At 38.9% G+C, this 23,644-nt stretch overlaps 2 protein-coding genes across 3 annotated transcripts; one reads left to right on the forward strand and one right to left on the reverse strand.

The window, feature by feature from the left end:
* The first annotated feature begins 6,629 nt into the window (after positions 1-6,629).
* LOC131311847 (G-type lectin S-receptor-like serine/threonine-protein kinase At1g61550) lies at positions 6,630-13,182 on the forward strand. Its single transcript, XM_058339440.1, has 7 exons — positions 6,630-7,999; positions 8,698-8,808; positions 9,905-10,104; positions 10,676-10,886; positions 11,616-11,853; positions 12,002-12,152; positions 12,714-13,182. The coding sequence occupies exons 1-7, from the start codon at positions 6,697-6,699 to the stop codon at positions 13,017-13,019; spliced, it is 2,520 nt and encodes an 839-aa protein (XP_058195423.1). The 5' UTR covers positions 6,630-6,696; the 3' UTR covers positions 13,020-13,182.
* Positions 13,183-14,678: 1,496 nt separating this feature from the next.
* LOC131311851 (uncharacterized) lies at positions 14,679-22,349 on the reverse strand. 2 transcript variants are annotated; one of them, XM_058339450.1, is made up of 14 exons: positions 22,016-22,349; positions 21,855-21,917; positions 21,179-21,234; positions 20,863-20,949; positions 20,695-20,768; positions 19,422-19,504; positions 18,437-18,543; positions 17,940-18,082; positions 17,811-17,858; positions 16,615-16,667; positions 15,628-15,712; positions 15,475-15,541; positions 15,266-15,376; positions 14,679-15,131 (listed from the first exon to the last, which is right to left on the reverse strand). In XM_058339450.1, exons 1-14 carry the CDS (start codon positions 22,240-22,242, stop codon positions 15,028-15,030), a joined length of 1,308 nt encoding a protein of 435 aa, XP_058195433.1. In that variant the 5' UTR covers positions 22,243-22,349; the 3' UTR covers positions 14,679-15,027. The 2 variants fall into 2 exon arrangements, with proteins under 2 accessions (XP_058195433.1, XP_058195441.1); XM_058339458.1 differs by having other exon boundaries at positions 20,863-20,943; positions 22,016-22,299.
* Positions 22,350-23,644: the final 1,295 nt, after the last annotated feature.

Raw genomic sequence — 23,644 nt, forward strand, 5'->3', positions numbered from 1 at the left:
TTGAACTATTCATATTGTTAATTAATGATTTAAATTTGTTAATCGATAAAAATTTGAAAACAAATCCAAACCGTTAAAAACACTATACAATTATTGCGATCACTTGGATCGCACTTCTATAGTCCAAGCAGGCAAGCCAGATTCCAAGCAAAACCCATTGCAAAACCCATTTATCTGGCACTTTATTAGTTTATTCCGCCAACGCCCATGCCAAATAGTAATATAATACAGTATGCTGAAGGAATGACTCGGGGGTGTTTTTGTTTTTGTTTTTTTCGACGGAAGAAGCATACCCATTTATAAAAGTCATACGACATCTATAAATTATTATCGGAATACAGATCAAGTCATATGGCAGTAACAGATTTCCATCCGCATACAGAGATACAAAGACACAGTCAAACTTTAAAGCTAACGATATACAAGAAAAACAAAGAGACAAAACTGATGTCTAACGCCTAAGTAAAAGTCATCGCTCATTCCACATTGTTATCAACAAGAATTGGCATAAGTAGAGCTATAGTACCTAGACACCAGACGTCTCGGGATGACAGAGCTCCATATCAAAGACAATACCAAAACCGATGGAAATTAACAACCCATCGGATTAAATTTGGACAGAAACCGGACTAAATCCGAACAAAAATAAAATAAAATAAAACACACTCTCCCCTCTGTCATTGAGCAGTCATTTTCTTGTCTAACCCCCTACCAATCAAAGCTCTGAAGCCGACGACTTAAGAAGCCACCGGCGGCTAGTAGAGTGGTATCGAACGACAAGTGGTTTGGGTAGAGAAGAGGAAAAGGAAACCAGATCCGAAGACAGATTGATTCCTCCCCTCCCGCCGCCCAAAGTTGGATATAAACTTAAGGGGGAGGGAGGGAAAGAAGAAGATAAAGTGTGACGGCTGTTTTAGGGTTAGAAAAATGTGCTCTCCTTTAGAGAGAGAGAATCTGATTTTTGGAATGTTTGAGGGTGTATGGGAGCCTCATTTTTAGCTTTCCATTTTTTAACTTTTTGGTTTTTGGGCTTTTTAAATTATGGTTAGAATGTATTTTGAATCTTGTAGAATGTTTGGCAGAAATGTGTAGAATACATGTTTAAACATGAACAGTGTTTGGGAGATAATGATGAAAATGAATCTTGGATTGATTTTTTACCATGCTGCTTTGGTTGTTTTATTATGGTATTATGACATGTATTACAGTAAATAGTTTTTGATCAATTTTGTTAAACTTGTTTCAACACCTGAGCGTATTAAATGTACAAATTACTATTACAAGGAAAAAAAAGCATACACATTACAATTTGCAATGTTAACGAACTTACAAACTTATTTAAAAACTTACACAAATACAAACGTGCAAGTTACAAATACAAATTACAAACTTTTTTAAAAAAGGCACTTAAACGGTAGGGTTTCTGGGTATTATCAGGGTCCTTCAAGGGTGTTTTGTGCTCAAGAGAAAATAGGTGTAAAATGTGAAAAGTAGAAAAATTGGAAACAATGTTATAAAGCTAAGTGAATATCAAAAGAACATAACAGAAAATAGAGACAATAAAAAACACAATATATGTTAAAAGTAGTTCTTCCGAAACTAACAAAAACACAATAGATTAATAGGATCAATCGGATTCCTTATTTTTACTTTCATTGTCATTTACTAGGCTCATGTCTTTATAGAAGCCAAAGATTACAATGTATATAATTAATACGACAGTCGCATCTTCGTTTACGCACTAATAGGCTAAAGAGTTAATGACATCCGTCATTAGTACATTTTGGCATCCATTCCTTTCACAATAAACAGAACCGTTCCCCCTTTTTTGACTTCTGTTTCAGAAAGTGAAAAACAGAAAACACGTTTTGTAAACACATGGAGTATATTTTCTTTGAATCATCCAAACACTCAAAATGGGATAATTATTAGAAAAAATGCCCCATTCGAACACTAGAAATGATACTCTGACCGAAGGATTTTCCCGCACCCTTACCGCAAGTGTGGTCTCCACCTTAAAAAAACAAAAAAATAAAAATGCTACTCACACAACAATCTAAACACAATATTTCACATACATGTGGGTTCCACATACACTAATATGTGCGGGCTTCACGTGTATGTAAGAGGTTTGTATGAATTGTTGTGTTTAAATTGTTGTGTGAGTAACATTGTCAAAAAAAAAAAAAAGCCAAAACCAAAACAAAAGCCCTTCCCCCCAAAATCCACATTGCATCCCTGTTCGAGTTCGTGAGAGGACAGCCCCCACCACCGCCGCCGAGCCCCATCACCACCGCCGACCACCATGTTAGCGTCTCCACCTCCGGCAACCACCTCCACCTCACGAGAATCGCCAAAATCTAGGTCAAATCGCGACGATCATGTCAGCCTTCTCCACCTCCGGCAACCACCTCCACCTCACAAGAATCGCCAAAATCTAGGTCAAATCGCCGACGAGCTCTCACCGCCAAAGGCCTCTCCTCTGTAATGTTTTTTTTATTTATTCGGGGAATGCCCAAATTTTAAAAGATCAAGCATGAGAAATATATCATGGTGCAAGATTAAAATTTTACCAGACAATAAACAGCTTCAGTTATAGGTTTTTAAGGATAAATCTTACTTTGTGTACACACTGACAAGTAACTAGTGTTAGTAGGTCCTTATGGCTAAATGTACACACTGAGGCCAAGGGGTTAGGATGAAGAAATAGTCTGGGCTGTTGCTCATGTGAAGGGAAAAGCTTTTATTTCTATTGGTCTCTGTTTAGAATTTTTTTGTTTCTTTTTTAAGGATAGATAGAAATAGAATTGTCTTATCTTGTGATAATGCTTACTTCTTCGAGAGGTGGAGGTGGTGGCCAGAGATGGAGCCGCTGACGTGGTTGGCGGCGTTGGTGGTAGTCAGCGCGGCGGCGGCGATGGTGGCTGTCCCCTCTCTCTTGATCTCGAACAGCACGTGATGTGAATTTTGGGCGGGGGGAAGGACTTTTATTTTGGTTTTGCCGTTTGGCATTTTTCTTTTTCTCTTTTTTAAGGTGGGGGCCACACTTGCGGTAAGGGCACGGGAAAATCCTTCAGTCAGAGTATCATTTCTCTTCAAACACCCTCATTTTGACTCCAGAAAAGGAAGCTTCTATTCGGAAACGAGGGAGCAAATTTTGTAGCACCTACCGAGGGCCCCTCCTTCTTTTGTCCCTGCTTTTGAATACTCTAGTATACTGTATACCTACCTAATATGTAAGCTGCTGCTTAATTTATTTACCAAAAACAATATGTAAGCTGCTGCTGCTGCTTTGACGGTTTTCAACTAGAAAAACTCCTCCTTTTGAAGTACTTATTATTATACTAGTACAGTCCCAAGCTGGGAATCATGTTTTGTTCTTCCATTTTTCAAATAGAAATCTTGAAGAATGGGGATGGGATCTAAGAAAGTCACGGATAAGGGGGGAAAAAAAAGAACTCTTTTAATAATCACATAAAATGTCAATGGTGATGGGATCTACAAAACTCAAGGATAAACTGCTTTGCTTTGCTCAAAAGTGACCACAAAAAAAACCATCTGAATCTTGCTCAAATGTTTGAGCCAATTTTTAGGATTTATTACAATAACAATGGGCTGCATAGCATAGGAAAAAAGTTTCTTTCCATTCATGAACCCAAACTTGGCAACTTGGGAGAGAATATTATCGAAAAACCAAGGAAAGTAAGAAACCGACGGCCACAAGAGCCATTCCGGGCCCGCACGGATAATTCGAATCGTTCAATAATTTTGTAAAAAAATTGAGTGGACTTGTAAAAAATTAGCTCAATCTGATATGTGTGCAGTGTATGCAGGACCCACATCTATCGTGAATGTGTGTAAGTATTTGTGTGTGGTTCTAAATTTATTGATCTTTAAATATGGCTTGTATACTGCCCTGACCATCGCGGACTCGGATCCCTTGTCCGACTTCCCCCTGTCCTACCCTGTTTTACCCTTCCACGTGTGACACGTTAACCTTTCAACTTCTCCCGTAACTCTGTTACTTCACCAGTTAACCCCAATTCTATTACTACTTTCCTAGTATTTTTTTTTTAATGATTTTGTGGGGCCTATTTCGTGTTCCAAAAAAATGATACATACCGCAAGTTATTCTTAAATTATTTTTATGAGTTCCTAAAAAAAGTTAGCTCAATTCAATATGCGTACGAATTTTTTCATCATTCGTAAAGACCCTACGACTTCAGGAACCTATAAAAGAATATTTTTAAGAATAACTTACGATTTGCATCATCGGGACCCGAAATGGGCCATACGAAATAAAAAAAATATCAAATTTTTAGAAGGTTTCAAACAGGGCCCTACACTCCTATTGATATTTTTTGATGATTTGTGGCGCCTATTTCGGGTCCCTAACAAATGATTCAAACCGCAAGTTATTCTTAAAATATTTTTTATGGGTTTCCTAAAAAAATTTGCTCAATCCGATATCGATAAAAGTTGTTTCAAAATTCGTAGGCCTCTACGAATGCTGAAAAAGTCCTTGTGGATATCGGGTTGAACTAATATTTTTTTTTCTAACATCCACAAAAAATATTTTAATGATGACTTGCGGTTTGAATCATTTTTTGGGGACCTGAAATGGGCGCCACAAAATCATAAAAAAGAGAGAATAGAATTGAGGGTTAACTGGTTAGGTTCCGTTTCAGAACACATTCTTGGAAATAAGTACTTATTTTACATTTTCAAACTCAAAAATAATGAAAATGAAAAATATTTTTCAAATTTTTTTGTACCGTATAAAAGATCTCAATGAGACCTAACAAACAAGATCCATATTGATAGAAAAATTATTTGTGTAAATACATAATTTTTGAGATTCAAATTACATTTGTAAAAAATAATTACTTATTTTTCTTAGAAAAAGTTAAAGAGGTAACGTGTCACACGTATCCCCGTTCGGCTAAATAAGCCAAGTGGCTTATTTTTTTGTCCTTGTTCAAATTTTTTTTGTATTTGTTAGTTTTTCGTCAATTATTTAGGGATTATTGTATCATCATGACGAAAGGAATCTAAAAAGTAAAAAATTATGATCGAAATCAAATTTTTTTTGAATAAAGATGAAAATAAGCCAATAAGCCAATTTTTTCATTTTTATTCAAAAAAAATTGATTTCGATCATAATTTTTTACTTTTTAGATTCCTCTCATCATGACAATGCAATAATTCTTAAAAAATTGATGAAAAGCTAACAAATATGAAAAAAAAATTGAATAATGACAAAAAAAAGCCACTTGGCTTATTTAGCCGAACGGGGAGGAAGGATAGTAGGCCAGAGGGTAGGAGTTGTAGGACAGGGAGAAGTCTGACGGGATGATCCGAGTCCGACCATCGTACCAATAATTTAATAAGATCAAAATGTTATTCCCTTTTTTTTGCTAAGCTAAAAATGGTGGAAGAGATGGCGACCAGATATAGCAATCCTTTCTTAGGCGTTACCATAGGAACTCCAAACTTGCGGCGGATTCTGAAAAGAACCATAGCAACTACCGCCCCATCAAGGGTTAGCGGGCTAAAGCCGGACAGAGAAAAAAGATCAAATTCAAGAGGAACGCCGCTGACACAACTCAAACTTAAGCTGGGAGCATACTTTTTGGCTTTTCATTTTTAACTTTTTAACTTTTTGGCTTATGGTCAGAATGAGTTTTTGAATTTGGTAGAGTGTTTGGATGATATGTGCAGAATGCATTTTGCAACAGGAATAGTGTTTGGAAGATATGTGATGAAAATGAGTTATGACCTGATTTTTTACCATGTTGCCCTTGTTTATTTATTATGGGATATATTATGTATAAATAATGGTTTAATCAATTTTTTTTAAAAAAATCGTTTTTAATTGTATCAGCACACACAAAACTTTTTAACCTTTGTCCTTAAAAAAACAAACTTATTACACCCTTTATATATTAGTAAAAAATATGATTAAAAAATTAATTGCTCAAATTTTCAATCTGTTTTAACCGATGTGAAGATTTTATTTTTTTGATCATTTTATCCTAAATGGTTATAATAAAATTTTGGCTCTAAAGCCTTTCAATGAGCTCTCTAAGGCTTAGGCTCCGTTTCGGAACCGAAAATAAGTCTTTATTTTTTAAGAAGGTAATTTCAAGCTCAAAAATTATGGGTTTATTGAAATCTAAAAATATGCAATATGGATCTTATTTGAAAGATCTCATTGAGATCTTTAATACGGTGCAAAAAAAATTTAAAAGTTATTTTTCATTTACATTATTTTTGAGTTTGAAAATGTGAAATAAGTACTTATTTTTTAAAAAGATGTTCTGGAACGGGCTCTAAAAGAGTCCTAAAACCAAATATAGAGGATAATTTGGTCTTTTCTCCTCTTTGCTCATCAAAAGTGTAAAATGAGAAGTGGAAAAGAACCTCCAGCCTTGTTTTTGACTTCTGCTCTGCATCTTAAAAAATAGAAAACTCATTTTCTCGAAACTATTTTTTTTACCCACTAGCCAAACGCCCAAAATTGAAAAAGTAGAAGTTAAAAAGGTGAAAATGCATCGCCCAAACAGGCACTAGTACTCCTGTTTCACCTGATGTTTCAACAAGTTACTCCCCTACTTTTGCCATAATGTTATCCAAGATTCCCAACCATCTACACCTTCTTTCTTCTTGAATCTCCCTCTAGTCTTTACAAAGCAAATGGGTACCAGAAAAAGTAGGGGAGCTTTCCTTCTTCTCCCATTTCTCTTCTTTTTCCTAGCAATTCCATCACAAATTTCCTCTGCAACTGACACCTTATCTCAATCTCAACCAATCTTAGTAGGCCAGACTCTCATTTCCTCCGGCCAGATTTTCCAGCTAGGATTCTTCAATTCCTCCCATTCCACCAAACAGTACATTGGCATATGGTACAAGAACATCTCCAAGCGCAGGGTCCTCTGGGTGGCGAACAGAGAAAACCCATTGTCAGCCACCGACTCAAACTCTAGTCTGACAATTGGAAGCGATGGAAACTTGAGAATTCTTGATGGAAACGGAATTCGCATCTGGGAAACTAATATTTCCCGCCATTCAAGCAACTCTATGGCTGTTCTTTCTGACGAGGGAAACTTAATTCTTAAAGATTATGTCTTGGGAATCACGTTCTGGGAAAGCTTTTACCATCCTGTAGACACTTTCTTGCCAGGCATGAAGATCGGACTCGACACCCAAACAGGAGAAAAGCGTTTCTTGTCCGGCTGGCGGGCCGAAGATGACCCATCAGCCGGAAAATTTATAGCCGGAGTTTCACCCGACACGCCGCCGCAGGCGTTCATCTGGAACGGGTCGGGATCCGTCCGGTACTGGAGGAGTGGGCCATGGGATGGATCCAAGTTCATTGGGATACAGGACAAGTTTGAAGGGTATGCTAATGGTTTCAACTTAGTGGGAAGTGTTTATTTCACCTATAGTCACTACAGTAGCTCAAATATCTCATTTCTGGTGTTAACACCATCTGGGTCTTGGGATATAGTTCATTGGGACAACTTATCCAGCTCCTGGTATGTCTCTTGGTCGGAACCGGGTCACCCGTGTGATACATATGGATTTTGTGGAGATTTTGGGATTTGCAACAAGAATGGGGCTCAGATTTGTGGGTGCTTAAAAGGGTTTGTGCCAAATTCGGATGAGGAATGGAGGAAAGAGAAATGGAGTGGTGGGTGTAAGAGGGATACTGAATTGTTATGTGACAAGAACAGCAGTGGTTTATCATCAGGAGGAGTGAAAAGTGATGGGTTTTTTAAGCTGAGTGGGGTGAAATTGCCGGATCGGTATGTGTATCTGCACGATAGGAGTGAATCTGGTTGCGAGAAATGGTGCTTGAGTAATTGTTCTTGTGTTGCATATTCATATGTGGCTGAAATTGGGTGTATGGTTTGGGCTGGAGGAGGGCTGGTGGATATTCAGCAGTTTTCATTTGCTGGGGAGGACCTTTTCCTTCGCCTGGCGGCTTCAGAGCTAGGTAAACATGTTGGCATCACTTGTTGGTGTATGTTTTTTTTTTTTTTTTGTGATTGGTTTGAGTGTTGGATTTCTTAGAGGGTTTCAACGTTTTGGTGAGTGATGTGGAATAAAGTCCGACACTGAGAAACGTTTTTCCGAATACTTTTCCTCAAACTTGAAAAATAACATACATGGTTTTTATAGTATTAAGTTCACATTTTTCTGAAGTAGTTTTGAAGAATCTGGAAAATGGTTGCGGTGTTCTCGAAAAATTGGTTTGTTTCTGAAAGATTTTCCGGAAAACAGGTTGTGGACTTAATCCACTAAAAAAGTTTTCTTCTATGTTTAGCACAAACTGGAAACAGAAAATAAAACCAATTCACTCCAACCGTTTAACTGCTAATGATATGGCAGTTTTCATCTGACTAATATCTTGGGGATGAGTAGTGGCATCAATTCTTCAATTGCTCTTTCCAGGAACAGTTCTGCAGAAATTTTTTCTCAAAGCTGTTTTTCCATAAGCATCCTTGGTCTTGATGTCATAGTCAGTTTCTAGGAGAAATGGTTTTTTGAGAATTCAGAATCATTCTTCCCGGTTTTTTTCTGAAACGTGGATTGTTTGTGCAACATTCTCCCGGAAACAGATTTTGTAAACAGTTTTCTATGTTTCCAAAATATGAATACAACAGGCCTTAGCTGCATGTTCTTGTTTACCAGGGAAAGACAAGAAGAAGGAAAAGCTCATCATCAGCTTGACAACAGCTTCTGGGGTGATCCTCTTGGGTGTTGTCATTTATGGATTGCATAGGCTGAGAGCGAAACAAAAAGGTAAAAAGAGCTATTCTTTACATTCACTTGTTCAACTATGTTTTGTGGTAATGGAGATGTCCATCTGATCTCGATCGAAAGTATTTTGGCACGGACTAGGAGGTGCTACCAGTTCTTATCTTTCCTTTCAAAGTCCACAAAATCATGCTTTCCGTTTTGTTAAAATTAGAAACGCTATGCTCCTAATTACCAACGCTGTCAATCACTTAACGCTGGGCTCTAGTGCAAATGATGGGTTGAAAAGAGTAATCTTGAGGTGGTGTACACATTTTTTCTGAAATTCGTTTCCACAAATATCATAAAAATTCCTCATGTTCCATAGTTTTTAACACGGAGACAGAAGAATCACGTAGACTTAAGATCCACAATGGTGACGCTTTGGAAGCCAATGAGCGATGAGAGATTAGATTTAGGACATTTTAAGCTGCCAGGCAAAAATACTGGAGAAGTTTTCTTGTCCAATTATTGCCAAGTCATAGATTGGAGGGTTTGTTGCTCAACAGAATGATCAATTTCAGTAGTAATAGACTATCCTCATCCAAGAAACAAGAGAGCACATGTTATAGGTGGGTTGGCAGTGTTTGCCTACATCCACGATCGGGAGGGGGAATCGGTCCACCATACACAGCAGGATCCTAAGGTTCGGAACTCTCTCACAGCCTCTCTTCTCCTACCTTCTTCCGTAATGGAAGAACCATACTCCAATAACTGTGTCCAAATTGAAAGGAAATGAAAATGTTGAACGATCTAACCGTTCTGCCTCCAGATCCTTTAGCTTTTCTGTTTTCCTTACCAAACTCCTTAATCCAAATACAGCCTCAATGTCTCGGCCCTCTGTCTCGGTGAAAAAAAAAAGGCTCTAGGCAGTAACTCGGGAGTACAGTGAAATAGAAGGCACCTTGTCAATTCATTGCTGTAATTTGTTCACTTTATTTAGTAGTAAATTCCTATTTTCGAGGGGGTTTTCATGTTCTCCTTTTCCCTTCTCTATTGTTTTCTGATTCTGATAAAGTTGGTTGTATATTGTGAAAGTTGGGAAGAAAGAAAGGCAGAGAACCTAATGAATTCATTTGCATGGTTCCATCTCAAATACCAGGAAAGATGGAAAAGAAAACCAAGGACTCCATTTTGTCTGACAGATTGAACAATTCAAGGGACATGTTAGTCAACCGAGGAAATCCGCATGATACTAAATTCGAGCTCCCAACGATTGATTTTGAGGAAATAGCAGCTGCTACCGATAACTTCAGTATAACCAGCAAAATTGGCGAAGGAGGATTTGGACCAGTTTTTAAGGTAATTCAGCTTTCATAGCCTTACTTGCTAACATGGCCGCAATTCGAAATAATTTTGGTACATCAATCAGGTACTTTAGTCCATCTGTGCGAAACTTGTATGCATTAGAGTTTAAAAGATGGATAGATACAAAAGTAATTTTCTAATACCTAGCTTACATCTCACATAGTAAAAAAATAGAGTATAAATATCCTTGTTAATTTTTCCAAATTTGTCAAATTAATGAGTTGTTATTGTGTGATTAATGTGTCGCAAGTGTGTGTCCCTTCCTGATAGAAAGTAAGGATTGTAAAGGGAACATTCTAAATTTTATTCAGTAGGTACTAAATAAATAAGTAAATTGGCATTCGAGGTTTACGTTCAGAAAAGTTATACAAGAGCGAAAGTACGATGGCGAACTGAAGACAACTCTCCTATTTTCCAATATAAACAATTTGGAGCCGATATTGGAATGAAACTTATGCGGTGAGTCGGTGACATTGAATACTATGAAGTAAACTTCTATTTGGCTCATATATGTGTGTGCGTGAGCGCTTGCTGATTTAGAAAATCTATGGACTATGTTTGGTAGGGAAAACTACGCGATGGACAAGAGATAGCAGTGAAAAGACTTTCTAGATGCTCAGGGCAAGGCATAGAAGAATTCAAGAATGAGATCATACTAATCTCGAGACTTCAGCACAGGAATCTTGTTAGGCTCTTGGGGTGCTGCATTGAAGGGGAGGAAATGCTGATAGTTTATGAGTACATGCCCAACAAAAGTTTGGACACTTTTCTCTTTGGTATGTTCAGATTCTTCTTTTAATTTCCCTTTGTCTTTTATCTCCTATTTCCCTGCCCATAATGTTAAACACCCCTATTTTGGTTATCAGGAAACCATTAGCATAACTAGTGGGGGATGGGGTACGGTAGCACATCAGGCCATCTTTAAAAGACCTAGGACCTTATTTGGTGGTTGTTTCCGGATCCAGTTTTGTAGAACACTTCTCAGAACTTGTATGGTTAACGGCTTACAATACTTGCTTTCCTTGACCAATTTGTGAGAAAACATTGAAAAGATGTTTTGAATCCAAGATAACCATAGCGAACGAGCTATGGCAAAAAGACAAATGTTCCTGTTTTTAAAGACAGTATCTGAGAAATGTTCGTAAAACTGGTACTGAAATATTCATCATCCATCAAAAAAAGTGTCATATGTAACCAGACCAAAATCACTGATTATGCATTATATACGTATCGTATACTTTCAGTGGTTGCTCCAAATGTTTTCAAGGAGCATGAACCAGACGAGGCAAATTTCTTCGACATACAGCACCGGAAAACACATTAACTACAGCCTTCTTATTTATTCTAGTCAGTTGAACATAAATCGGTCATCACTAGATCAAGGAGCCTGTATCTAGAGTCCCAATGTTGAAACTTTTGATTCACGTGTAGTTTATTTCTCATTCCAAACACAAGTATGCTGATCTTTACCATTGACTACATTTGTGTCGACGTGTGCCTTTTAGATTCAAACAAGAGAACAGAGCTGGATTGGGCTAAACGACTCAACATAATTCAGGGCATTGCTAGAGGGCTTCTGTATCTCCATCGCGATTCTTGTCTGAAGATAATTCACCGAGACCTAAAAGTCAGCAATATTTTACTCGATGAAGAAATGAACCCAAAGATATCGGACTTTGGTTTGGCGCGAACTTTTCTTTGCACACAAGAGCTAGCAAATACTCACAAGGTTGTCGGTACATTGTAAGTGTTTTTTGTTTTATTTCCTTAAATTGTTTCAAGAATCCAATGCTAGTGTTGTTTCATATTCCACTTAATGGATTCAAATTCAAATCAAAAGTGGAAATGAAGTGATTTTAAGTGCTTAGCGTCGTCAAATTCCAATGTGTAGAGGCTACATGTCTCCTGAGTATGCAATGGGAGGGATATTCTCTGAAAAGTCTGATGTCTTTAGCTTTGGAGTCTTGCTATTGGAGATTGTTTCTAGCAAGAAAAACAACAGTTTCCATCATAATGAAGTACGTACGAGCCTTCTCGGTCACGTAAGTGCCCCCAATTCCCATCTAATTTGTTTGTCAAATGTTTAGTAATGTTTCATGGTTACTTCTTTCTGTTTTTGTATTCAAAGTTTTTACGATCTCTTAAGCACATGTTCAACAAGTACTCTATTTCCATTACCAAGAAGGTCCAACAATACATAACAAATGCGTTTTTCCCTTTCAATATAACTTTATCATTCCATTGAAAAAATAAGAATCAATTTTCCTATCTCCTTCACCACCTTCAGTGGCTCAGCCACCACCATCACCTGTAGTGACTCCTCACTCCCCACCTGGCCACCTCAGGCTGCTGACGGTGATCTCTTGTCATCACCTTTGGCCACCAGCAACTTCCTCTGACCGCCATTGGGCACCTCAAATGATGCATGTCTAATTGTCTCCCCCCACCTGCGGCCATCTCCTCACTTTACGAAACCTAGTTTTTTTGTTTGTTCGTCTTTCACAAAGATAGGAAAATCATGGACGCTACCAAACGCCCATTGAACATGTTGTAACCTCTCCTTAATATATTTTTCTTGTTCTGATTACATGGTGGTGTTTCAGGCATGGGATTTGTGGAATGAAGGCAGGGCAATGGACTTTGTGGATCAAGTATTGTCTGATTCATGTTCATTGCAAGAAGTAACAAGATGCCTACATATTGGCCTTCTCTGTGTACAAGATCATGCCGCGGAAAGGCCCACCATGTCAACCGTAGTTCTAATGCTAAGCAGTGAGATAGATTGTCCACAGCCGAAACGGCCTACTTTTACTTTCCAAAGCTTGGCAGGATCGTCTGATCTTCGGTCTCAAAGCAACAATGTAAACTCCATAAATGTCATCACTGTATCAATGGTTGAAGGCCGATGACCCATCGCCGGAAACCGCTTTTTTGTATCTGTGGAATCCGATATTTTTCCAGGCCCTTTCTCTGCAGATCTATGAAAATGGGTTCAATGGGTTGTATTATATGTTATTTGATTTGTGGAACATTGGTGGTCTGTATATTTTGCATCTCTTATTTGCTTTTTTAGTCTTTGCCCAGTTTCTCCTTTACTAGTTGACAATCTCATCTTTCAAACTGTCACTTGCTTTTCTTTATGCTTTCATCTTCTTTCTTGATGTCTAAGAGACAGAGGAAGAAATACTAGTGGAAGTCATTTTGTGAGGGAGAGGTGAGGGTGTTGGGATCAAACACCCCCCCACCCCCTATTGTTTCTAGTTTTGTTTGGTGGTTTAGGCCGCGAGGGAGTGGTAGGGTTAGCAGATAATGCAATAGGGTCATTCTTTCTGGTTTCATCAGTGAGTTAGCTTTGGAGGTGCTGAGCTGCATTGGTATCATTTCTCTGACTGCTTTGTCTGCATTTGGTTGTTTGCAGCAATCTCGCTTTGGTTTCCTTTTGTAAATTTTTATTTTGTATTGTCCTATCCTTGGGGGGTTGTCCCTTGGAATGTTTAAGCTTTTCTAAGGGGCTTGTCCCTAGTTGCCTTTTGCTACTTCTGCTTGCTGCTGTAATGACTGCACGGTGATCTGTTTTACTGTCTGTTGTTCTGCTACCTGTTTGATGGTCTGCTGGACTGATACAGTTGATGTTATGACTGCTGTTCTAGTTCAGTCCAATTAGAAGAGTGTAATTTGCTATTTTCCTATGGTGGCATGGTGCTCTGTACCTATTCTGTTGTGGCTGCCAGTTCATTAGGGTGCTGCTATTTAGCTTTGGTTCTCTGTTGTGTATGCTGCTGCAGTGTGATCTGCTGTCGAGCTGTCTTGCTGCTGTCTGTCTGGCTGCAACATGGCCTGGATTCATACTGCTATTCTGTGTTCTACTGCTATGCTGTCAGTAACTCAGCTCTTGCTGCTGTAGCTGCTGTCCAGAACTGCTGCCGGTTGGGAGAATGGCACATACAGTTGATCCTGAACAGCTGCGGATCAGCTGCATTGTGATATGCACCTGTTTATGCTACTATTATGCTGGTCTATTCTGTCCAGACCAGCAATTGAAGTGTTTTACTGCTTCTGTCCAGCAATTGAAGTGTTTTGCTACTAGTGTTGGTGTCTTTAAGACGTTTTCCTTCCCTCTTACTAGATGGATTAGAAACAACGCATATCCTTTTAGCCCATGTAGCCATTTGGCGTAAGCAATTTTCTTTACTCTTGTTTTGTTTTATTTTTCTTTTTCTCCAAGGGTATGCCCCTTGTAGGCTGTATATTCAGTTAGCCTCTTTTTTAATTTCAAACTGATTTACCCAAAAAAAAAAATACTAGAAGAAAATGACGGGTAGAATTGAGCAGTCCCACGGACACATGGACACAGATGTGTTTGAAACCATTCAATGCATGTAGACCTCACACATGCATGTGGAACCCACACTCGTCGGATAGTTAGAAACACATCAACGTCTCAATCTATGTCCAGAGATCAGTGCCGAAAGTATTTTCCTTCCTCTTTAATTAGTAGCCTCCCAGAACCAGTGACATCCCAGCAGCTCCTTTTCGTACATTCACCAATGCACTTTGCACATATTTCGTTGGTTGGTTGACTTGGCTAATTTTCAGTGAATAACAGAGTTGCCTACTTTGTTGAGCACGTACAGGAACATAGATCTGTATGCACCCTTAATTCAAGCTGTTAGACAATTTTTGTTCGCAAGTAAACTATAGATACAGCATTGACGGATGCAATGGATATTACATTCGTCTGTTCGACAATTTTTGTTCATCTGATATCAATGTCAGCTCAAGAAAACTGGCCTCTTACATCAGGGAAGTGCATGAATTCCGCTGAATCAACCTTCGCCTTGACCAAAGCTGAATAATTGATCAGACTCGTGGCTTCGGTTGTGTCCTGCAAACAAGTCAAGGATCCAAGCAAATGTTCTAATTTTCAGATTGACTGTTTAATTCCCCACAATCCATGGCAGCAGCATTGTCCTCCATAGAAGCAAAAGCGAAACTCCAAATAGAAGCACAGTTTTCATCGCCTACAAAGGCCAAACAAGGAACCAGATGAGACCCACAAGACAGACTCATTGTAATTTTGACAAACACAGAAGAAAAAAAAAACTAAAAACAAAAAAGGAACAGAAAAGTAAATACAGAAGAGTAATTGAGATACCACTCAAACTGAAATCCTCGGGAGAATCATCAAGTGTATCAAATCTTCTGTGTCCAGACGAAGAGGCTGCCATTGGCAGAAACGGATGGAAAGAGAAACCATTAACAGTGTCTGTATGGAAGGCATATGAATCAATTAAAAACATGAGGAAATAAGGGATATGAAGTACTAACTAAATCTTTGACAATAGAGTTATCGCTTAGAAGTACCCAGTGCAGCTTGGAAGCTCGATACCCACTGCCCTGTTTGGAGATTATAAATATGAACCAAACCATCCTGAAAGAAATGAGGGCAAGAATATTAAGGCATTGTATTGGTTAGCGAAACCCCTTGAAAAGAGAGGGTAAAATCTACAATAATACCTGACCACCTGTACCAAGGTGTTGACCAGAGGGCTCCACATCAAACGCTATCCGCTGGTTGGTATTTTCTGAAGATCTGTATATCCTAATCACAGGATCACATGGCAAAACAAGCAGGTACAAATTTAAAACCCCTTTGCTGCAGCTAAAAGTGATTACTTGAGCTAATCAAAAAATTCGTTGACAGCAAGAACAAGCCATTTTAACAACCATGCATCAAACTAATGATACTTCAAAATCCCATCAGGGCCGGAATTTGTCAAATGTCTTCCACACTAGTCAGCGAACTAAGGCTATAGTGAACAAGTGTCATTATCTCATATTCTCATGTTATAGCTGAATAGCATTAAGGACTATCCCGTAACCAATTTTGTACCAGTCCATGCAGGTTACAGTTTCTGTAGCAATTGATAACGTATGATTGGTCAATTTAGCCTGGTCAACATTGTATATAAACGGGGAATGTTTGACCAAATATAACACTGGCCATCACTAATAACTAAGTTTAGGAAGTACATGAATGTATCAGAGTATGATGCTAGTGGCCCAATACTCTCAGGTGGCCTATGTATACAGACAATAAAGCAAGACCCACAAGAAAACTTAACAAATTGCACCCTCAAGTGAGCATCAGCCCTCTGACCGACCCCCCACCCCCAAATAAAAAAAGAAGGGAGAAGTCCAAGCTATTTTGACGTTTACTCAAAACTACAACCCCGAAATAAAACCCTCATAACTTGTGGAGGTAGTTATGAGCTACCATGTGGCGAGCCACCTCATCCTAAACCATCCCTTCATAAAACTAGAACCTTGCCCAGATTAATGACCACTACATCCTGAATAATGCAAGCATAATATGCATATTATACGTGTGAGTACTAAACAACAAATGCAATTAAGATGCAATCATGCAACACATGAAAGAATTAGTAAGACAGCTCATTTACTGAACTTCCAATAAAAAAAATCCAAGACAAAAATGCGTACTTGTACACAATGTCAACAGCTTTGCGAATGTCCCAGCATAGTATGTAAGGGTCCTGTAGTAACAAGTGAGGATAATTCTTTCGTTAAATGCACATCCCAATTCTCTTGATATTAGTATACAACAAGCTGCTTTGAATGCAATGCAAAGGTAGATCAACGGAAACTCTACAAGTAAAAGCTGCTATTGGATAGCTCACAGATATTTAAATCAGAGAGCAATTACAAGGTCTAGCTATTGCAATCAGCATATTTTGAGAAGATTGGGAGTGGAAGTTATCTAGACTACTTCCAACATCTACAACTACTTCCAATTGTCATATTACAAAAGGAGTGGAAGTTATCAAGAAATATTTCCTGAACAGTTTATACAAGAATATTAAGATAAACATTTATGGAAAAACAATCACAAATAGTATTAACCACCAATATATAGAAGAATTATGAAACAACTATAACCTTAAACTAGGAAGCACCAACACTCCTAGAGGCTGGGGGACACAGCAAAAAAATACGTATGAGACACGCCAAGTGGCGTGTTCAATAAATTTAATTAATTTTTTTAGGGGGACACGGCTGGGACATGTGAGAGACACGTATGGGGACACGGCCAGGGTTAAATATGCAATTTTTAAAAAAATTTGGGGTAAATGTGTATCACTTCTAACATTTTGGTTTAAAAGCGTAATTTGATGTATATATGATGCTTGTTTACGTATATTGAAGCTTCATGCTTATACTTCTACTGGTATTAAATATTATTTAATTATTCATTTATTTAATTTTGTTGTGTCCCTATTTTTTAAGGAATACCGTGTCCTGTGTCCGCTTCCGTACTACATAGACCTTAAATGAACTATGCAACCACTTGTATTCCATCCACGGCTAGTGTCTAGACTCAGTTGGTAACATCAACTTCATGTGGAGAAAAAGCATAACAGATAGAATAATGCTATTACCACACAACTCAAGATACTTGATCAAGATTATCTTCCACATCCAAAAAACAATTACTGAGTTCCTTCGATTTGTAAGACATCACTAAGTAGTCCTCTGAGATGAAGCCCCACGAAGGGTTTTGAACGAAACAGAATTGCAGAATCCCCCTTTTAACTCTGGCTCTAAGAGAACTTCTCAAGTGTATGGGTAAAAAGGGGTACAAACAAATTTAATAGAAAGAACTCTGCACAAGGTTTTACCTTTCGCCCCCCAGTATATAGATAGTTACCATCTTTCGAGAATTGCACCTGACAAACAGTCGTGCTTGAAAGAGTTACTTGTCATATTACATACAGAATCCACAATCAACAAAATATGCGACCACTTACATGTGTAACCCCACCTTCTTGCCCATGTAAAATGTACAAGAGTTCCATATTGTCTTCACTATATATTGCAGTAGTTTGGCAATAGGAACCTGTAGCTAGCATCTTCGTATGACTGGGGGAAAAAGCAATGGCTGATATAATACCTGAACACAGAAAAGAAGCTTAGGGAACCCAAACACATGTCAATCTTACACAAATAGTTTCAGGATGAAATATTGACTAGTTACTTCTTAAGTACCACAGTACCACACCAAACATATCTTGATGGCTTGCCTAATAGGAGGCAGCGCCATTTTGGAATTGCTATTTGGAAAGTGAAAATACAGAAGGTTTTTTCACATCTTCATAGAACATAATTATCATACTCGCTTGTGTTTGGCCCACTTCTGGGCCATACACAAGCGGAGGTGTTGAGGACAAAACAATACAGTTGCCCTCTCTCTATTAGCTTAAGCTTTTAGATGGGTTGGCCACAACAAGTTGACATAAACACCTACCTGGTTGCCCTTCCTTATTTCCTTGGACGGTTGAATGTTGCTTAAAATCTCTCCCAGGGCGATGAACATCAAATATTCTGAGAGATTTATTGTATCCACCAAATATCCTGAAATGGAATTAAGAAGTCCACAAAAATTATTACATCCTTTGGATCAGGATTCTACGCGTGCTTAGAGACTACCCGGGATAACCAAGGGGATGAGCAGATGAAGGTGCATGAAGACCAACAATGAATAGCATGATACGAATGATGATGCATCATGCCACTTTTCAGATTCGATAACGCGCATCCTATAAGCCATAGTACATAACTCTAGTTTAAATATTATATTTTGTTTTCAGCTTTGCTTTCTATAGCCAGTTGAAATATTAGCACAACAAAATCGGATATCAAATACTTACTACAACAAAGTAATACGACTTTGACAAACATTTGGAGAAGTATAGCATCAATCTTACTGCAAGGTAAAGTAAAGCTTGTTTGCATAAGAAGAGAATTCTACTTGAAATGTGCATATGTAATATCAGTTAGTATGTACGCATCTGCATGGACATAGAGGACACTAATCTTCTTGTGCCATAGTTCGGGCCTGAGTATTTGATCAAAGTGACAACAAAAGGATTTCTAAAGGAAGCTAGGCATTTCTATGACATTCGCACGTTGATCTTAGAAGAAAAATACAAAACTAAAAGCAAAAAAATGTTATCATACATTCTTGATAAACCAACATCAGTTGAATAAAACTCACCTTGCCACCACTTTTGTGAAAGAGTTATGAACCATTCATTCAACATCAATTTATCTCTACAATAGACTACCATGATTTAGTCTCCCAAGAAACCAGCAGTGTTTTAGATTTGAAGGTGTAACTAACGAACAAGACAACTAGGAGTTAAGGTCTATCCTGAGGTTAGAGAATTTGATAAACAAAAATGTGGAATAACAAAATGGGTGAGTAAAAAACCCTCTGAAGAGAAATATACTTGGTCCCAGCTGGGTTAAAACCAACAGAAAAGGCAGCCGTGATTTCATCCATCGCATCAAAAGCCCGATAAGTGCAACGCAGCTGCAATTCAATTCAAATCAAGGACTAGTTAACAGACAAAGTTATTAAGAAATGTACCACAAATGGTTATCTGTTGATGCTGATAAAAAAAAAAGGGTTATATGTTGATATCATCAATTTCAGCGGCAAGTTATACTAAATTCCGGAGTTATCGAGAAGGCAAAAAGCATTCATATTAAGTTTTCAGAGGCGAGGCGCTTGACCCTCCATGGGGCGAGGTGTATGCCCCAAGGCATTGAGGTGTAAGCCTTTTGATTTTTTAAATAATAAAATAACTTAAAAATACAAAAAATGAGCATTTCATAAAAGATAGATTAATACAAAAAGATAGCATAAAGTAGATTATCAGTTAATGACTTACCTTATCAGTTAATAACTAATTGAGAAACCCTATAACATCACTTTATTAGTTAGTTATTAACTTTTTATCTAATTAACTTATCACTTTATTAGTTATGAACAGAGCACATTAGTTCGTCACTTAGCAAAGGAAAACAGAGCACAACTATTTAAAGAAAAATAGAGCACGATTGTAGATGATGATCGATTTCAACAAGGGAAAGGGGGGTGTGTGGGGGGTGGGGAGGGGGTGTTTGAATTATGATATTACCAAAATTAGATTATGAAAATGTCTCTCCTGAGGCTTACGCCTCACCTATCAGGGCGTAAAAGGCGATTGAGGCGTACGCCTCGGTGCGCCTAAGGAAATTAGGCGACTGCCTTTGTGGTTCACCGCCTAACTTTTCACGCCCTGAGGCGTTTTGGCATTGCCTCACCGCCCCAATGCAAACCCAGAAAACGCCTTTGAAAACATAGTTAATAATTTTACGACATGAAAAGACCAGCCCTTCATAGCACACAATGAGGACGACCATCATCTTTAACATATGACTAACCCCAACCCTAGTGGTCAAGACTTGGGAGTTTGGTCCCTCCCAAGGTCTCAAGTTCGAAAGTTCTCAGGAGCTATCAACTCCTTTGGGGTCAGTCCATATAGTAGGGAGCTTTGCTCCTACTTTAATTGGGCTCCCCGCAAGTGAGCGATGCGATTGGGCCCCCAGGATTAGTTAAGGTGCGTGTTAGCTAGCCCGGACACCTGAGTTATCAAAAAAACTTTAACATATGATAAGGTCTGATTTTATAAGACTAAACAAGACAGATAACACGAGTTAGCAATAATGATACAGCACCTCGCCTGAAGAAGCATCCCAAAGATGAATAGGATGGTCACGAGTGGTACTTGCAAAAACACAGGTGACTGGATCTGAAAAGTCGACCAGCTGAGCAGTCAAACTTCAACTCTAGCATTATTTTATCATATAATGTTTTAGTCTGGCAAATGACTAAAGGGGCTGAACCTGAAGCAGACATGTAAGGGTACCAGCAGAAATCATAGATAGACTCTCCCCCATTCACAATAAGATCTGCAGTATATGAATCTGCAGCTGATATTCAACAAAAAAAATTATAACAGTTTAAACAATTGTAAAATTAGAACTTAAATCTAGAACAACAATATTGCAACACCACCGAGGACGACAACTGGGAGAAATATGCTGAAGTACAAAACTATTAATTAGAATCTGTAGACAAAATGAACAATTACATAAGATGAGAAGGTGTTTTGGTTAGCAATTAATTCACCAAGTTTTCCCTCGAATCAAGGAATGTAACCTGCATCTGCAGCCAATGAGCAAGCATTTCCATAATAGCCATCTCCATTATCTGGTCTAGAAAGGAACAGATAACAAGTCATTAATCATGCAAAATGACCATGCCACAAATCAATTAAAATAACGATGCACGAAGAGCAGCAGAATTCCGAGTATCCTAAAATGCCAAATTAGAGCAGTCATTTCTCCTTGTTTTAAGCAAGATGCATGTTTAGCAAAGCTACAGCATACACTCAAGTCAACTCAACAAACCTCATCCCAACTAAGGCCAAAGCAAACTATTGAAGTACTCCCTTCGGTTGGTTACTTGAACTCGAGAACGGAAGTCGACATCTAAATGCTTATTCTCAACAAAAGTCTACATTTTTCTTCTTTTCTACACTGTAAAGAATATCAAAACATTGTTCAAACTTTCTCTTTTACTAAAATTTCTCCATCGAACAAGGTAAATACGGTTAACATAAACATAACATGTCATGTATATTGACGCTAATCCAATTTGTTTGAAACTGTTTCGTATTCTAGTTGACATAATCAACCCGTTAATTTAAATTTTTCCAAAATATGTGTAGAAAATTATTCACAGCACAATCCTATTTGTATGTATTTTCCTTGATCCCACGCTATGCACGGCTACCGAAGATAAATGGAAACTGTAAAGCGGAACAAAGACTTACAATGAGAAAAGACGAAAAGTATTGTCCTCGGCGCTCGTAAGAAAGCACGAACCGTCCGGAGACCTATCAACAAACCCGTCACGGAGAGCGAGAAGAGAGAGAGAGAGAGAGAGAGAGAGAGAGAGAGAGAGAGGAAAAGGGTGGGGTGAAAGTGTGTATACCATTTGACGCCCTTGAGGAAGTTGTTAGGGTTGGAGGGGGTCCTGAACTGGTGGGTGAAGTGGTAGGTTCGCACCGGAGGGACGCCGAAGCAAATCGACGGCGGGGTCCAGGAGTAGTCTGCTGGTTGTTGCTGGATTGATTCTTCTTGTTGCGCGATTTCAGAAACTTGTTCGTCTGGATTGGGTTGCAGCTGCTGCCGCTGCTGCTGTGCTTCTTCCTCCCCCATTGGTTCCGTTCGCAGAAATTTGGGAGCTGTGTTTGATAGCTGCACTACTGTAAGCAATTGCCGCCAACAAGAGAAATACGGGGCGTTTTGGGAGGCGCTGTAGTTAGTAATTGGGCCATTCCTATGCTCCGCTGGACTGTTTTTTTTCTTTGAGTTCATTCTGGGCCGGTCCTAATTTTGGAGGGTGACTTTCCGACCGATCCTGCTGGGTGGAGAATAGCTTACTAGGTTCTATTCAAAGAGTTTATACTTCAGTAAATCTTTTTCATTAAGTATTTTGTTGATAAAAATATCACTTGTAAAAAAAATGCAATTGGAGAGAGGTAATCTAGCCACCACCACTCCACCCCATCGCCGCCACTGCCACCACCACGTCGCCGCCGCCACCACCACCACCACAACCACATCGCCACCAAGCAACCTTGTCGCCACCATCGCCACCACCATCGCCACCAACACCACCACAACGCCGCCACCGCCACCACCACAATTAATAGTGTTAATTTTTGTCTAAATTAATAGTCGACCCATACAATCTCCTACACCACCACCACCATAATGCTGCTATCGCCGCCATTACTACCACCACCACTCCACCACACCGCCACCACAATCACCACGCCGCTACCGCCACCACAACAATTAACAGTGTTAATTCGTGTCTAAATTAACAATGTTAATTCCTCTCTAAATTAACGGTGCTAATTTTTATATAAATTTAACCACAATTAACAGTGTTAATTAATAGTTGGCTTATATAACCTCCTATACCACCACTCCACCACCACCACCGCTGCCGCCACCACAATCACCACCACGCCACCACTACCACCGTCATGATTAACAATGTTAAATTCTGTCAAAATTTATAATTAACAGTGTTAAATTCTGTCAAAATTTATAATTAACAGTGCTAATTATCGCCACAATTAACATTGTTAAATTCTGTCTAAATTTACAATTAACAGTGTTAATTACCGCCACAATTAATAGTGTTAAATTCTGTCTAAATTTATAATTAACAGTGTTAAATTCTGTCCAAATTTACAATTAACACTGTTAGTTGGAAAGGTGGAGACAGAGAAGGTGGTCGCCGTCGAGTGGCCAGCGGTCACGCGCAGGTGGAAGGACGGTGTCGCGCCGCCTCCGAACGAAGTGATCCTGGTCGAAGAGAAGGCTGTGGTGGAGGGATGGGTTGGGAGATTTGAAACCCTAAAATGATGAGATGGGATATTCATTTGTGAACCGCGGCAAAAATGACGATTACAGTTCCCAACGGAGGTGGTGGAGGCATCAATGTCCATGGAGGCGGTGAGCGGAGGTGGTGGCAAAGGCATCGACGTCCATGGAGGCGGCGGGGGTGGAACGGCTGGAAGAGGAGTAGTTCGCGGTGGAGCTAAGA

Source organism: Rhododendron vialii, chromosome 2a, assembly GCF_030253575.1.
Source record: "Rhododendron vialii isolate Sample 1 chromosome 2a, ASM3025357v1".
Lineage (NCBI taxonomy): Eukaryota > Viridiplantae > Streptophyta > Magnoliopsida > Ericales > Ericaceae > Rhododendron > Rhododendron vialii.

Bases quoted from the DNA above. Each gene is read 5' to 3' on its own strand.
- LOC131311847 (XM_058339440.1), top strand. From the start codon at position 6,697: ATGGGTACCAGAAAAAGTAGGGGAGCTTTCCTTCTTCTCCCATTTCTC. The intron at 11,854-12,001 runs GTAAGTGTTTTT...TCCAATGTGTAG, and splicing joins CACAAGGTTGTCGGTACATT to AGGCTACATGTCTCCTGAGT. The intron at 12,153-12,713 runs GTAAGTGCCCCC...GTGGTGTTTCAG, and splicing joins GTACGAGCCTTCTCGGTCAC to GCATGGGATTTGTGGAATGA.
- LOC131311851 (XM_058339450.1), bottom strand. From the start codon at position 22,242: ATGGGGGAGGAAGAAGCACAGCAGCAGCGGCAGCAGCTGCAACCCAAT. The intron at 17,859-17,939 runs GTAAGTGGTCGC...ACTGTTTGTCAG, and splicing joins AAGAAGGTGGGGTTACACAT to GTGCAATTCTCGAAAGATGG. The intron at 16,668-17,810 runs GTAAAACCTTGT...TTGTTACTACAG, and splicing joins TATATACTGGGGGGCGAAAG to GACCCTTACATACTATGCTG.